The 16,422-nt window shown below is 39.5% G+C and overlaps 2 protein-coding genes and 1 long non-coding RNA gene across 7 annotated transcripts; 1 reads left to right on the top strand and 2 right to left on the bottom strand.

Annotated features, from left to right (window-relative positions):
* Positions 1 to 747: 747 nt before the first annotated feature.
* LOC135111388 (nuclear speckle splicing regulatory protein 1-like) lies at positions 748 to 5,192 on the bottom strand. Its single transcript, XM_064024618.1, has 5 exons — positions 5,055 to 5,192; positions 4,686 to 4,827; positions 3,727 to 3,885; positions 3,099 to 3,306; positions 748 to 2,351 (listed from the first exon to the last, which is right to left on the bottom strand). Exons 1-5 carry the CDS (start codon positions 5,075 to 5,077, stop codon positions 1,465 to 1,467), a joined length of 1,419 nt encoding a protein of 472 aa, XP_063880688.1. The 5' UTR covers positions 5,078 to 5,192; the 3' UTR covers positions 748 to 1,464.
* Positions 5,193 to 5,244: 52 nt separating this feature from the next.
* Positions 5,245 to 16,258, top strand: LOC135111389 (galactose mutarotase-like). 5 transcript variants are annotated; one of them, XM_064024622.1, is made up of 10 exons: positions 5,245 to 5,385; positions 10,018 to 10,137; positions 10,675 to 10,768; positions 10,853 to 11,004; positions 11,406 to 11,501; positions 12,263 to 12,376; positions 13,116 to 13,203; positions 13,470 to 13,637; positions 13,862 to 14,025; positions 14,560 to 16,258. In XM_064024622.1, exons 2-10 carry the CDS (start codon positions 10,027 to 10,029, stop codon positions 14,638 to 14,640), a joined length of 1,068 nt encoding a protein of 355 aa, XP_063880692.1. In that variant the 5' UTR covers positions 5,245 to 5,385; positions 10,018 to 10,026; the 3' UTR covers positions 14,641 to 16,258. The 5 variants fall into 5 exon arrangements, with proteins under 5 accessions (XP_063880692.1, XP_063880693.1, XP_063880690.1 ...); XM_064024623.1 differs by lacking the exon at positions 5,245 to 5,385 and adding an exon at positions 5,911 to 5,954; XM_064024620.1 differs by lacking the exon at positions 5,245 to 5,385 and adding an exon at positions 5,963 to 6,012.
* On the bottom strand, positions 10,542 to 11,014 carry LOC135111392 (uncharacterized). The gene is made up of 2 exons (XR_010273725.1): positions 10,873 to 11,014; positions 10,542 to 10,746 (listed from the first exon to the last, which is right to left on the bottom strand). It is a non-coding gene; the product is annotated as an uncharacterized LOC135111392 (long non-coding RNA).
* Positions 16,259 to 16,422: the final 164 nt, after the last annotated feature.

Genomic DNA, 16,422 nt, shown 5'->3' with positions numbered 1-16,422 from the left:
AGTTACTCTGCCCTGAACATATGGATTGTAATAAAGTTATTGTTGCTATTGTTTCAGAAAAAAAAAAAAATGAAACTAGAAAAGTTTACACTTAATCAAATAACTTTTTTTTTTTCTTCTTCCCATGGGGCAGTGGCAGCACCACAACACGTTACTGCAGCCACTAACAAGGCTGCTGATGTGGCACAGCAGCCACCTCAAAATATCATTCCAGCATCAGGTCTGCTAGAGCTGTTAGCAATGCCTACACTCAAAGCAGGCTTGAAGAACTCACTTTTTTATTGAAAATGTGAGGAAAAAAAAAATTAGACCATGATGAAATTAAATGCAAGAGTGGCATTTCAACTGCCATTGTTTATACATAAACAGTAATTAGCTTTCCATTGCACATTTGTAGTGTGCTAAGGGAGAGCAGAATCTCATGTTAAACTGTGGTAGTTTTTTTTTTTTTTTCAGATAGTATGATCCAATACTATAATGCATTTTCTCATGAAAAGCAAATGATTGCGGTAAGTACATCAAAGGCACACTGAGCTGCATGTCTCATCCTGAGCCACCCTTAGCAGCTGCTCTCCAGGCTCATGATCAATTGCCTGTTTTCTCTTTTTATCAGATGACCAAATCATTTCAAGTTATATATATATATATATATATATATATATATATATATATATATATATATATATATATATATATATATATATATATATATATATATATATATATATATATATATATATAATATATATATATATATATACACACACACACACCATGATTTTTTACCTGTTCCAGTGTTCTTTAAGCAATATAACTACATATCATGCATCTTAAATTCTTATTTCTGTTCTTTTTAGCCTCATATGTTCTGTATCTATACCTCTCCTCCATAGACTGATGTCAGTATTGCCTAATACTTCAAAATATTATTATTATTTATTATTTTTTTACCATGAGGTATCACACTTGTCACACATGAAGCACAGCCTACCCTTTCACATGCGGAAAAACCTTCATTTTACTATCAGAAAGGGAATTACCGAATTGCTTCCCAACTGCTTCCATTCACTTGTAACAACTAAAAAAAAAAAAAAAAAAAAAAAAAAAAAAAAACATTTAACTTCAGCTACACATGTGGCTGCACTGTCTCCATGTTGATCCAAGATCATGCAAACATTTTGCAAGAGATGAAGGAAGGCGTGCTGCTCAGTGTACCAACTAATGGCTGGTCAAGTAAAACCACCTCACCTGCCACAGCTAAGTGTGCTTTTGTTTCTATAATATGACTGATCATATTCAGGAAGTAAATATAAACTTGGGCTTATAAAAATTCTGTCTATTTAATTGTTAATTTCTAAGTAGTGTGTGTGTGTGTGTGTATGTTAAGCCATCCTGGCTGCAGCCCCGCAGCTTCATGGGTTTACAGAAAACTTGATCCTCCCTCATAAGTCAGGATGTATCTTCTTAGCCTTGGGCTTCTCGCTCAGCTTTCCTCTGGTAGTATCGTTCCAACGCTTGGTCAAACTTTTCTCCAACTGTTCTCTTGGTAAAGAGTTTTCGTATTCTGTCTTGCCTCTTCTCTTTTTCTTCCTGCTCACTCTCCTTCTTAATCTTCATGCACTCAACATTTGCCGTTTTTCCATCGCTGGAGTTGGCCTTGGTTTTCTTGTCATTTTTATTTTCAGTTGACTCCTTACTCTCCTCCCTGTCTGAAGAAAGCCTTTCCTTCTTAATTGGTCGTCTTGGGCTGTCAGTCTTTGATGTGGATGCAACCCTCCTGGGGCTCCTCCTGTCCCCCCTGCCACTCCCTGACCCTCGCTGGGAAGCAGGACTGCGGGATCTGGAGTGTCTTTGTTTTCTGTCAGAAGAACGAGATCTATGCTTCCCTCTGTGTCTCCTGTCTTGCTCTGGAGTTCTCTCCCTTCCATAATGCCTTTCCCTGGACCTTCCTCTCCTTTCTCTAATCTTCTCAGAGGTTTGATGCCTATGGTGTTTCTTCTCTCTCTCAATCTCTCTGCTTCTCTCTAAGGCATTGTACTGCTCTCTCCTGTCCCGGTAAGTCTCTACCTTCTTTGCTGTGTCAGAGTCTGAGCTGCTAGGGGAGCTGTGACGCGGGGCACGGGTCTTTTCCTGCTCGTGTCGCTCTGGAGACTCGCTGAGGTCACGCTGTGTGCGGTAATGCTTCTGTCTCTTGCTCTCATCTTTCTTTCTCACATTTTTGTCTTTAGGGTTTTCTTCTTCATTGTCATCAGTCTTAGGTTCCTCCTTAACTGAAACTTCACCCATCCTCTGCTTGAACAGGTGACTGTAGAACACACCAAAGTTCTTATGCTTCATAACATCCACTTGCTCTGAAAAGTAAAAACAATTCATCAGATAACTTAATTTTCACTTTCTGACATTTTTCATGTACACATGATCACTGCTCTCATCTAGATTATAGGAAGAAATTTTTCCTTCATTTAGGTAAGATTTTAACTTATTGTAGGAATTGAAATATGGAAGGGCTTCACAGCTCCCTCACCCTGTTCCTTTTAGGTGCCTTTTATGACATGCAGAAAATATAGTGGCAGTCTTATGACCCAGCAGCAAACACAGGGCCAGGTTGTGCCCCTCTACTACAATGGGAGTCCTTTCTCTTCTAGAAATTCAGGGATTAAGGTGAAAGGGAATGTTTGTAGATGGGATTATGAATGTGAATAGTATATGAATACAGATGCATGTAGATGCCTCTCTTGGCCATCTCTCTTTAAGGGGGACACAGGCCTGGAGTACGTCTTTGAACTAATTGTCTAACTGCTGAGGAGTACTTTGTGGCCACTACATTTTGTCTAAATGAAAGAACATATCAAGAAAAATAATGCCATTCATGTCTAACTAACTACCATCACAGCTTCTACACTTTTATCAGTTTACTTTGTCTTTCATATTATACTGATAAAATTACCTTGTCTTTCACATGATACTGATTAAATGACTTATGTGCCATTATCCTCCTCTTATTTCAACCTCTATCTGAATCACACTTTTGGGGTCCACTAAGTATGACAAGAATTTCACTGTTTGCTGACTAAACTTGCTCTTTATATATCACTTACCTTCTCTAAGTTCCTGCAGTTTAGCTTCTTCTTCAGCTTTCTTCAGTTCCTCCATCTTCTTGAGGTAGGAAGGTGTGACAAAGGATTCCTTGTCTGCAAATTCCTCCCCTTCTGCTTCTCGTTCCCTTTGCACTTTCCTCTCATTGCGACGTTCTCCTTCCAGCTTGCGCTTCTCTGCATGCTTGATGAGGTTCTGGATGTATTTAGGCTGCCAAAACATAAGCAATAATTGGTTAAATAATTAACTCTTGAGGCCCTGTATTTTTATTTGATGTAGATTAGACATAAAGGCAAGGGAAAGGACTAAATAGCAGTAAAAGTGTGAAACTGAGGTAGTAGATTTAAAGTGAATACTAAACTATGAAAAGTATAAAAGATCAGTGATACAAAGGATGACAGAAGTGACAGACTAGGAGTGTACATGGATGTGGATCTTTTTGCTGCATCTGTTCTCATGGAGGAAATTCAATGAGCATGAAATGTCAACAAAAATTGATGACAGAAAAATACACATCAATAAGACTCAACAACCTGTACCTTCAGACTGAAGAGACAGAATTACATTTAAATGAAGACTGACCCACAAAATTTTTCCACTGCAATGAAAAAAAGGACAACAGATTCATACCTTCTTTAAGGAAGGGTCCTTCACTGCCTGCTGGGCTGTCTTGGCCTCCTGCATGCTGTCATACACCTCATCATACTGGAACACAGACTCATCCTCCTCAAGGGCTTCACGTAGCAGCCGCTTTTGGAGGCTCTGCTGGCCAGAATTTCCTGCAGATTTCTGAAAAAATACATTTAAAAGATGCAGAAGTGAAAAATTTACATATGATGTACTTTCATAGCTAAGGTTAAGCTTGGCTGGAAGCAAACATTGGAGCATACAAGTCTGTAAAGCAGGGATTGCTGCACTACTCATGACAGCGCATGCTTTCCAAATAACACCTTCACCTCAAGTCCCTTGTTTGAGTTCAATGTTTGTGATCCAGGGATTCTTGTCATCCTCATATCTTGCAAGCTTGCTTGTAGCAGGTATTCTTTCTTGGGCATTCAGAAAGCAGGACAGATGAAATGTGACTGAATGGCAGAGCACATGCTGTCATGAGTGTTTCAAAGACTTGTATGTTCCAATATTTCCTTCCAGCCAAAGCATGCTTGATGCATGGTGAGATTTCATGTCTTTTCCTCATAAAATACCTTTCCATCCACCCTGAAAATCAAAGTAAGAAGTAGCAGACTAAATGTGAAGGCATGCAATTTACTGAAAGTGGGAGGGAGTAGGGACACCCAGGTCTAACCCCTCAAACAGATGGGAAGGTCTGACCTTAAAATCAGTGACAAGATAACTCTGAGGCCTAAGAGACTTACCAGTGTATGGTAATCACCCACAAACCCACAAATTATGATAGAGTGATGGATACACACATTTTTTACAACTCCTTATCAAGATAGCTAGTCGGCATCTAATCTTGTGGGATGTTATGCATTTGCACACCAAAACACCTTTTGTGAACTGATACAAAAATGGTTGTAAAAAACCTGTTTGTGAAGAGGAACCATGAACCAAGGTTCCACTGTAGTTACCTTGAGGGACGCCTCCACCCAGTTAAGGGGAGACTCTTCATCTTGATCCAACTCATCATCTGAGTCCAGTAGAGGATTGAGTTTCCTGGTGCCCAGCCCAGTAGCCTTGCCCTTGTTCTTGCTTGGCAATATCAAACCATACCTGAAGTAGATATATTTGTGGTTCATTGCAAATATGTAAATATAACACTAAATAAATAAATATAGTTATTATTGGTGGGTGATCTCTTCAAGAAGGGTTAGTGCTCTCTACCTCACCACATGCCACTTTTTGAAATGGAGACTTGCTCACCACTGACCACATTTTCCCTATTCTGTGAGTATATGTGAGCGAATATAAGCCGGTGGTTGGCGCATGACTCGACTTACTGTTTGGGTTCCGCTGAAGACATGCTGGACTTTTATGCTGCACTCAGCTGGGCGTCTTGCCAGGCTGCTGTCTCACACTTCACCTTGATGTCACAAAGTGTGTGTAATGTGGCCGAATCAGCAAGCAAGGCCAGAAGGCAGCAAGACAGGGACACAGCTAGGTGAGGGCATCCAGTCACCAGGAGAAAGGCACCAGCACAACGCAGTGTTTACACCCGTCAGCTGATCGGTAGTTCGCTGGTGAAGACTGGCCACTGGCGGGCTAAACGTTTCTCAGCATTTCTCATGCTTTCAACTTAATTAACAATACTCCCATTTTCCCATTCCTCCAGTAAGTACTCACTTAGCTTATTTAGTTTAGTTGCTTATCTTATATATATATATATATATATATATATATATATATATATATATATATATATATATATATATATATATATATATATATATATATATATATATATATATATATATATATATATATATATATATATATATATATATATATATATACACATATATATATATATATATATATATATATATATATATATATATATATATATATATATATATATATATATATATATATATATATATATATATATATATATATATATACATATATATATATATATATATATATATATATATATATATATATATATATATATATATATATATATATATATATATATACATATATATATATATATATATATATATATATATATATATATATATATATATATATATATATATATATATATATATATATATATATATATATATATATATATGCACGGATTAGAATTTTCATTGAAGAGTACGCCAGATTCTTATGTGTGTGTATGTGTGTTGCTGGGCGCGGTGAGGACTGAGGACGGTGTCACTGTCAAGGTGAGAGACGACAAACGTTACTAACATGCAAATTTTCACCTTACGGGACGCACTACAGGTTACCGTGTGTCATGGCTAATGCAGTGTGGATCTCTTGGCTGTGCTTGCGGTGCCGGGTACCACATGACATGAGGCGTGAGAGGTAGACTGCTGTGGTGACATGGTGACAACACTGACAGTGGTCTGGTAGTGTCAGGAATGCCACGCCTCCCCGCCATTTGGTGCTGATGCCCATGCCTTGGCTAGGCTTGGTGCTGTGTGGCTGATGTTTCTTGTTACTTTTTTTTTTCTCCTTAATCTTTGGATAATCCTTTTCAGGTTACTCTTTAGGGACAGACACCGTCAATGGGTCTCTCTCTCTCTCTCTCTCTCTCTCTCTCTCTCTCTCTCTCTCTCTCTCTCTCTCTCTCTCTCTCTCTCTCTCTCTCTCTCTCTCTCTCAGAGCAGAGCAGGAAAGTTATTTTGTGACTCACAGGTCACAACAGGCACCACTCCCCTCTCCACATGCAGTCGTACATGTGTGGCACACACTGTCCACACAGAACGCACAAGGCTAGATGTGGGCACAACAAGCCCCACACCATTACAAGTCTCAGCACAACCACTCAGGGGAAAGACAGCATGGTGCATGGTGCACCAACACACACAATGCATAGCTGGCTGAGGACACACACAAGGTGATAGAGATGAGGAGGGCATGACACAGCTCACAGCACGGTGTAGAAGTGGTGTGGAGCTAGATGTGGCGGAGAGTCTTGCTCTCAGCATCCTGTGAGTCTTTTAACACCTTGGATTGTCGCTGATTTGTCACCACTTGCAAGCACAGGACCTAATCAATGATGTCTGTTCTCAATGCTGTCTGGGTGTCACTTCCCCCACCAGCAACAGCCACCAGCAACACCCCCTCAACACTCAAACCAACATTGCACTCACACAGCCATTACAACTATTTCTCTGCTGCCATAACAATATCAAAAAATGATTCTGTATTTCAGTTCCTTTTCTTGTATTTTCTAGTTTCACTAGTGTGTGAAAGGATACCCAATTGGGATGGCCATGAAGGGTCTCGCTATGTTCTTAATGGATCACTTGTGAAAAAGGTGAATCATTTTGCCACCACTGCATATAAAGCTGGGCATGATCAAACAGTTCATTAAAGCATTGAAACATGATAAACCAGTTTTCCCATACCTTAAGAAATTTCCTTAAATGAGTGATGCAAAAAGTTGAGGAAGGCATATCTGTGGAACTGCAAATATGTGAACTCATTGAATTTCAAGCAATGATGGATGAAACTGAGTCAGCAGGTTGGTGTGCATTTAAAGATATGTGCAGAGGTCTTCTGGGAAAGCAGAAACAGACCCATTATGATGTTTTAGTAGACAAACCTATCTAAAACTACTGACATCTAGGTTGTAACATGTTACTCAAACTACATTTTCTGCTTTCGCATCTTTCCTTTTTCCTGAAGAATGCAGGAGCTAACAGTAATGAATATGGGGAGAGGTTTCATCAGGACAGTGAGAATGAAGAGTAGGCACAGGGAAATGGAATCTGATGTGTGATGAAGCAAGTGTATCACATAAATGGCAAAGAAAATATTAATAAGTACAAAAATTTATACTGAATTTAGAGTTTAGTGTTGATTAAGCTAAGATACTTGAAATTCAATATATAATGGATTGGTTTCTTGTGAAAAGATAATACACTAGAATGTTATCCATATTTGTGGTAAAAAAAGTGTATGAGGCTATTACATAAAACAGAGACATGCCAGCGATATACACGGTTGCCAGATTTAGAATAAGCACCTTTGAAATGATAATTCAGACATGGACTGGTCTCTGTTTTTTTCTCCCCTAAATTTGCTGTACAGTGTAATTGTAGCCAGTAATACAGATCCCCTAAATTGAGCTTGGAAGCTGACAATTGTTATGTCCTGACATCTAAGGCACTGCTTTGTTTCCTTGTTCAATTGGTTCACTTCCCAAACTGTGGCTGCTCATGGTTTGACTTTGTAGAAGAATTCTGCCTGTTCATGCCACAGCTGAGGTGGACCTTTGCTAATTCCAGGATGCTAAAGGTTTATCCTGCCTTCAGATAAATTTCTCAATATTTTCATGATGCTGCAAGGGAGCAGGATTATAATTACGAGTATACTAGGCCTAATAACCATATGCTTATGACTTAGAGCATTGAAAACTGAGTAGCTATGTAATGCTTTGAGGTGAGGATGACAGTGGTGGTCAGAAGAAATGCTGATTCACAGTCTAGCATTGTTATCAGTCTAGTTTATCAGTCATTCTCATCTCTCTCTCTCTCTCTCTCTCTCTCTCTCTCTCTCTCTCTCTCTCTCTCTCTCTCTCTCTCTCTCTCTCTCTCTCTCTCTCTCTCTCTCTCTCTCTCTCTCTCTCTCTCTCTCTCTCTCTCTCTCTCTCTCTCTCTCTCTCTCTCTCTCTCTCTCTCTCTCTCTCTCTCTCTCTCTCTCTCTCTCTCTCTCTCTCTCTCTCTCTCTCTCTCTCTCTCTCTCTCTCTCTCTCTCTCTCTCTCTCTCTCTCTCTCTCTCTCTCTCTCTCTCTGTGAAAGTCACCTTGCCATCCTCTGTCCTATATCACATAGGTACTACTTTTCAAAGTCTCACTGATATCTTGTCACACATAGTTCATCAGGATCACCAGACTTAATTCATGGAGTGTGCAAACTATATTTTCTATTTGCACTGTCTCCTTGCCAGTGGTATAGCATTAATCACGGTTCACTAAAATTTCTACAATATTTATTCATTTTATCTATTTATTTATTTATTTTTATGCTTTCTATATTTGTACATTTGTGTGTTGAGTGTGCTGCTTTATTAGAGATTATTGGGATTTATTAACTTGTATATTGCAGTGTGTGTGTGTGTGTGTGTGTGTGTGTGTGTGTGTGTGTGTGTGTGTGTGTGTGTGTGTGTGTGTGTGGTACCTAGTTGTGACATATTGGAAAGGATTTATGCTTGTGGTGTCCTGTCTCTGTATCTGTTAATATAAATTTTGGCCTGGACTACATCTTTATCCAGTCCATTCCAGGGATCAACAATTCTGTGTGTGTGTGTGTGTGTGTGTGTGTGTGTGTGTGTGTGTGTGTGTGTTAGCTAAGACTTGTGGTAGCTTTGTGATTTGCTTTCCTGAGGAGCATCCTGTGAGATATTGGTTGTCATGTGTAGTGCTGTAAAAGATAACAGATAACAGATAGCATGACACTGACTTTCCACATTGGCTTGTTCTTAGTTGTAGTGAAGACTGCTAGTGTTCCAGTGAGTGTGTTGCTATTGAAAATACCAGTTGTACTTGGTTGTATTTGGTAAAATGATGATTTATTGTTACATCCAGAGTGACTGCTTGTAGTTTTCTGAATCAGTTCCAGTTAATGTAATGTAGAATTCTGTTTCTTAATGTTCAGGCATTAACCTGTTCTAGGTGTCAGAAGGGAAAAGAATGACAGAAAATGCAGTTATTTATGTAATGTTGCCCAAAGATGTTTAGAAACCATAAAATGCCACTTCCCATTCCTTTCTTCTCTTTGCCTTACTGACCAGATCTGTCATACTTCATCTCCTGTTTATGTTTTCCATCAGGTCTCCATGAACTTCTTCCTTTGTCCTCCTCTGGCTCTTCTTCCTTCAGCAGTGTTAGGCAAGAAATCTCTTTCCAGTCTCTCAGCTCTCTATATGTGTCCCAAGAACTGCAGATATCTTCTCCGAATACTCCTCATCTGATATGTTGTTAATTTGGTCAAGATGATCACTAGACAGATTTTACTTGTCAGTGTGGCCTGTGCTGTCAGACTCACTATACTCACAGTATTGATGTGTGATGAGCATGACATGTGAGAATATGAAGTAGTTTAGTATATGTATGAAGGGTATCTGGAATTCATCTGAAGACTGAGAAATGTCAAGGACAAATGTTACTGGTGGAGACAACAAATCTGTGACTTGCACCTTGTGATGTATTATCATTATGTGTGGCTGATGAAAAATATAACAAAAATAAATGTTGACTGCATACAACATTTCTCTCAGGACTTTGAGATGAAGGGCATAAGAAAGGATGTGTTTGGTGTCTTCCACGACCCTGACTCGGGTGTGGAGGTGAAGGTGGACCGCTACACCCTGACCAGTGCGTCAGGGGTGGAGGTGCAGGTGAGCTGTGATGATTTGCTGTGAATGACAGGAAAAGTAATTTCACATCACAAGGCTAAAATGGTATTTTGATGTTTTAATTAGGTAGGTAGTCTGTAGTTAAAAATTTACTTTTTTCATGTATTTTGATGTGTTAAGAATGACAGTCTCAATATAAACCATCAGAGTTACTTTGTTTTGGTCCTGCACTGTCTCCTCCCCAACAGATGTGGGCAACTTGCCAGGAAGATAACTTTTGGGATGTGCAGCAGGGCAGATCATCCCTGACTAGGAAGTTTTGTTTCATTAGATTCAGTTTTGTAAAAACTTTTATTGTTATGTGGCCACAACAAACATGGCAGTTAGAGTATCTTTTTAGGTGTCCAGGGAAGTAGAATGAGGCCATCATACTTAATAGATTAAAATAACTGGGAAAGTTTACTTTTTGAGCACAAACACCATTAGGTACCTATTGAAGGGACCAATTCACCACTAGAACATGTTATGTGGTAGTCATGGCAGGGAGGTTCATGCAGTGCTTCTGTTGTTGTCCCACAGGTCATCTCCTATGGTGCCTGTGTGAGTGCCATTGTGGTGCCTGACAAGTCTGGGAAGAAGGACCATGTCACCCTGGGATTTGATGACATGAAAGGTTTGTGAGCATGCTGTATTATTATGTACATAAGATGATTCAGTGTGCAGTGATGATATATTTATATTTTTCTTTGTGCTGCAGGGTACTTAGAGAATGCATACCAGGGAAGCTCCATTGGTCGCTGTGCCAATCGCATCGGGAAGGGCAAGCTGGTGGTGGAGGGACAGCAGTACACCCTCACCATCAACAACAACGGCAACCACCTGCATGGGGGAACGAGGGGCTGGGATAAGGTCAGTGTGTGGCTGCTCCTCTATGGCTGCTAGTAGATACAATGAATAATTTTCAAGTCTCTTTATCACACCTGAATTTGAAAGTCAAGTTTGGGCAAGATAAGATAACACAACTTTTTGTTTTATTTCACACTATTATATTTGAATTACTTAACATAGCAACTTGATACTATGCAGCACAGAGGTATTAAGTATAACAACTCTACACATAAAATTTTCTTGAAGAATTTCATAGGTTAATCCAACATTTTTATTGCTCATAAGTAATCTGATAAGAAAAGAAAAAGTGTCTTGTGTAATGAATCAGTTTTCCTCACATTGTTACAAGCCATTTTCCTCTTATTTTTTGCTGGATTCCTTGATGAGCTGCCAGTGGTAATGTGTTGTGCCATGTGTTGCAGCATGTGTGGGAGAGCCATGTCAGTGAGGAGAGTGTGGTGTTCTCCCGTCTCAGCAGTGATGGGGAGGAGGGATACCCTGGGGCTGTGCTGGCACAGGTGTGTGTGTGTGTGTGTGTGTGTGTGTGTGTGTGTGTGTGTGTGTGTGTGTGTGCTGCTTGATGTCACTCCTGAAGCTTCTATGAGGATAATAAACACTGTTAAAATCAGTGAACTAATGACTGTTGTAGTATTTATGTATATGAAAAGCTGCATACTTAAGTATCAACAGAATCTGAGGTGCTTTGAAGGAAGAAAGATAGAATAGGGGCCCTCAAGGAGAAGAGAAACAAGCTGGAGTCTTTGTGGCTTTATTGAAGTAGAAGTAGGAGTCCTCTGTCCTATAATTCAGACCTGAGATAGACAGGATCGAATAGAGGGAGCTTGTGTAGTGTAGTGAGGTGTACCAAGTGCCAAGGTTGTTCTGTGGGTCATGTGCTGCTCATCCCTGCTCTGATAATTTTACTTCACACAGAGCCATTCTGTCACATGCTTGATATCAGTTTCAACCTTATATACATTTGCTTGTCTTGTCTCTCACACTCATTCCTCCCAAGTATCCAGAGCATTTTAGTTTGCTGCATTAAACCCTTCTTACACTCCACAAGTCATGCCCTTTCCAGTACTAGATTTATATATTGAAAGAGACATCTGTATTTATGAATAAGTTACACAAAAGCTTCTTCATTTCTCCCTTGGTCTCCTCTTAAGTGGTTATGTATTTCAGCTTGATTAACTTATATTCTTTTCTTGATTACAGGTCAAGTTTTGCTCTGAGAGTTAAATACTGAAGCTGTGACCTGGATGTTGTTGTGTTGCAGGTGAAGTATTCTCTTGATGCAGCAGGAGGACTCGGGATAGACTTTGAGGCAATGACCACCCGAGCCACTCCCATCAATATGACCAACCATTGTTTCTTCAACCTGGCAGGACATGTGAGTGCAGCAGCAGCCTGTATTGTGTGCCTTGGATTCCCTCTTGGTATTATTGTGCGATTACCGATACTTAGGTGGTTGTCATTGTTTGCAATAGTATTATCTACCTTGGATTCCCTCTTGATATTGTTGTGCTTTAGAGAATCATAGAAACACCTAGAAATTGATCTGAAGGCAGGATTGCTTAGGTGATTGTCACTGTTTGCACTGAATTTCATGCCCCTTTAGAGTATCATAGAAGCATTTTTAAATTGATCTAAAGGCAGGATAGATTAACCATGAGAGGTTGTCACTGGAGACTGAATCTTGATAGGACACTTATGGCAAATATGTAAGTCCAACATGTTTCCAATTAGTCTGTAAGTGATAGCAGTCCCAGGTAGATTCTTGTTAGTCTTGACTGTCTCATTACTGGAAATCCACATTGGCCCATCTCTCCCCTGTGGTAATAATAATAATAATAATGATGATAAGAAGAGTCTTTATTTTCAGCCAAGGCCATAACACATTGATGCACAGCTTACTGAAAGTTTCTCAAGTTTCTTTACACCATTAAGGAATTATTAGTGCAGATAGTGATGATTTGGGTTTTTTTATGTGTATTTTAGAATATAGTCAAAGTTGTTTCTATATATAATTTGTAATGTCTTCTGAATATTGTCATGAATAAGTCCCTTCCTTAGTGCAATGCATTATCCACAGTTTGTTGTAATGTACTGAGGTGTTCCTTTCTTGGCAGGCTGCAGGTCAAGGTGGCCTCTTGGAGCACCTGGTGAGAGTGAATGCTGATCGCTTCACACCTGTGGGGCAGGATCTCATACCAACAGGTGGTTCACAGTTTTTATAAGTTGTCAGAATCTGTATCCATGTCTTACACATCTCTTATTTCTCCATTATTATTGGAAGAGGGTACAGTGGTGATGGTCTTGGTTCTTACTTTATATTTTTTTTTAATTCCACATGTTACTAATGGATTTAAATGCAGTTAATTAAGTTTTGTTCTTCTTTAACTGTTTAGTCACTGCTTTGCCTTATGACGGATTGTGATGTTGAGGTGATGATAATGGTGGTGAGGGTGATGACATTTTTGCAGGGGAGTTAGCATCAGTGAGAGGAACAGCCTATGATCTGCGTAGCCCCACCACTTTTGGGGAGGCACTGCCCCGGGCACCGGGTAATGGCTTTGACCACAACTTCTGTCTGCAGTTCAAGCACAGAGGTGAACTGGAGCTGGCAGCATGTTTCCTGCATACTCCAACAGGTGAGGAAGTAGACTGGTGATGGTACAGCTGGTGGTGACTTGGAAAAGTTATGTAAAGTACCAGGTATCAGTCCTAAGACACTCTGGCTTGGCCACTAGCACTTTTGTCTTTGTCACCAGATGAAGTTAAATTGTTTGATTTAACTACTTTATGAAACAGTTTGGTTTTGTAGAGCATTGAAATTATACTGATGGGTGTGATGAGCCTAAGCACTGTTCACCAGGTCGTGGCCTGGAGGTGTACACCACTGAGCCAGGAGTGCAGATCTACACAGGGAACTTTCTGCCCAAAGAAGCAAACAAAATGGTTGGTCGCAATGGGACGTCCTACACTTACCAGGGAGCGTTCTGCTGTGAGCCTCAGAACTTCCCTGATGCTGTCAACCAGGTGGGCACTTTCTACATCTTTGTTTTTGTTCATGGTATAAGAGCACATTAATTATTTTAATCTTTTAAAATTTATTTATTTAATTTTTCCATGTGGTGTGTGTGTGTGTGTGTGTGTGTGTGTGTGTGTGTGTGTGTGTGATATTTATAAATAAACAGAAGAGAACAAGAGCCAGTAAAAACAAGAAATTATCAGAAATATCAATGAAGCTGATATCAGTTACCAAAACACAAATGTAAGATGGTAATAGTTTCAGCAACACACTAACAGACCTGGGGACTAGGTATATCTGAATGGTGTCCCTTCCTGGTGCCTCCACACTATAAATGATTAGATGAATGGGTAGTGAAAAAATTTATCACCTAATGGTAACCTGAATTGTGTGAAATAGCTACTGTGTCCCATTCCTTGTAATCTGCCTTGCCCTCCTGCTTCTGTGTGATTTTACCTCCCTTTCTCGTCTGCTGTCCTGTAGGAAATGGGTTAATTAACATACTAACAGAACTCCTAATTATAAGTCCTTTCTTTCCACAGAGGAACTTCCCCAGTGCCATCTGTTGTCCTGGGAAGCCCTACAAGCACTCCATGATGTACAAGTTCTTTGTACAAAAGTAATTCCCTTCCACACTTTCACACAGGGACTTTCCATGGTAGGTATGGCTGTTACATTGCATGCCCTATTCTTTGGTTTCTTTGAATCATAGACACTTTTACCAGTTATCTTAATAAGTACACCACATCCTTGCCATTCATGACAGCTGTGTTCTGAAGTGTGTTGTGAGTGGCAGATTCATGAATGACAATGTTAACTCTAATAGGAAAGAGACAGTTATGTTCCAGAACCCCTGGCTGCCATGATTGGTTACTTCCTAGAAAGATGCAGTCAGCCAATAATAAAATCAAGATTGTGCTTAGCTGCAATCTTAGGAACAAAGGCTGACATCCATCATATCTTCCTGTGCCTCTGTGCTCTACCTTCCCCTCGGCCACTCACTGCCTCTGCTGCTTCGTCCTCTCTCTCCCTGCCATTTGATCAAAGTTGTCAGCATTCCGTATCATATGAGTATTTATTCTCAATTTTTTGTCTAGTTCTCAAAAATAATCTGAAAGATAATAATTTGCACAAGTCTTGATTTGGTTGAGCAGTAGCCAGGCAGTTGGTGGTGATTGAGGTGGTCTGCCTTTCTTGCTCAAGACTTCCAAGCACTTAGTTGATTGTGCATCTCTTGACTCATCAGATGGACACCAAATATTAGGCTAACATTAGAGTATCCATTAAAACTGGTAAATGAGAATCTAGTCAATTAAACATCCTAAATTCAGTTATTTTTCATATGTAATTTAGAATACTTCAGCTTAGCTAAAATGCATATAACAGTGAAGGTGAGTCTTGAGATGCAGCAGGTGTAGTCATTGATGCTGACTTGTACTATAGTGGTGGTAAACGTTAGCTGTAATGCACAAGTATGTACAGTAGTTCCCAGTGCATGTATTGGCTGATAAAGTGTTATTTCATTTTTAAAAGTTTCATTTATTTTTTTTTAAGTAGGTATGGCCAAGGGCAACAAAAAGTAGTGAAGAAATGCTCACTAAGGTGCTGGACCTTAGGAGAATAGTACAAAGGCAAATCCAAAATATCCTATAGAAGTGTCTTGAAACTAACTGTTAGGAAACGACAAACACTTCAGTTTGCTGTGCATGCATTGGGTGGTAGTGTTTTGTTGTTGGCAGAGAGGAAACAACTATAGAGAAGTGCCTTGATGATTGAATTTTAACAAGTGGGAAAGATCCATGCTTTAAGAATGTAAGAAAATAAGGGAAGCTGCAGGAAGCCACCAGGCCTACACGTGGCAATCCCAATATGAAACATGTCTGTTTCCACATATCATCTTCATCCATAAATTTGCCTAATTTTTTAAAGCTCCCTCATGACTCAGCACTTACAGCCTGATTACTGAGTCTGTTCTATTCATCTGCCTTTATTTCTGAACCATTTACTTCCCATTTCTTTTTCAAATCCAACTTATCAATCATGAGCCCATTATTTTTTTTGTGCTATCCTAATTACTGCCCCAGAGAATTTTGCTCATCACCCTTCTTATATTTTCCGCTCATTGGGGTTTTGCTGTGCACTTCACCACTTGTTACAATCCCAGCATGGTTTAAGATGCTCAACTGTTATAGTTTATCCTTATATTTGTTGTAGTTGTTTCATTAAACTATGAAATATAAATGTGTGTACTTTTACCTGGTGTGGTATGTTGAAGTATGGATGTGGCTTGGAAATATGAGAGAGAGAGAGAGAGAGAGAGAGAGAGAGAATCTGGTAAGCCGCCACTGTTTTAAAAATGAAAGACTGCGGGTGTAAGAGAACAGAATACATCATGAGCCTTTCAT

Source organism: Scylla paramamosain, chromosome 22 (genome assembly GCF_035594125.1).
Source record: "Scylla paramamosain isolate STU-SP2022 chromosome 22, ASM3559412v1, whole genome shotgun sequence".
NCBI lineage: Eukaryota > Metazoa > Arthropoda > Malacostraca > Decapoda > Portunidae > Scylla > Scylla paramamosain.
The sequence above is the reverse complement of the archived record's forward strand: the minus strand, read 5'-3'. Positions and strand labels throughout refer to the sequence as shown.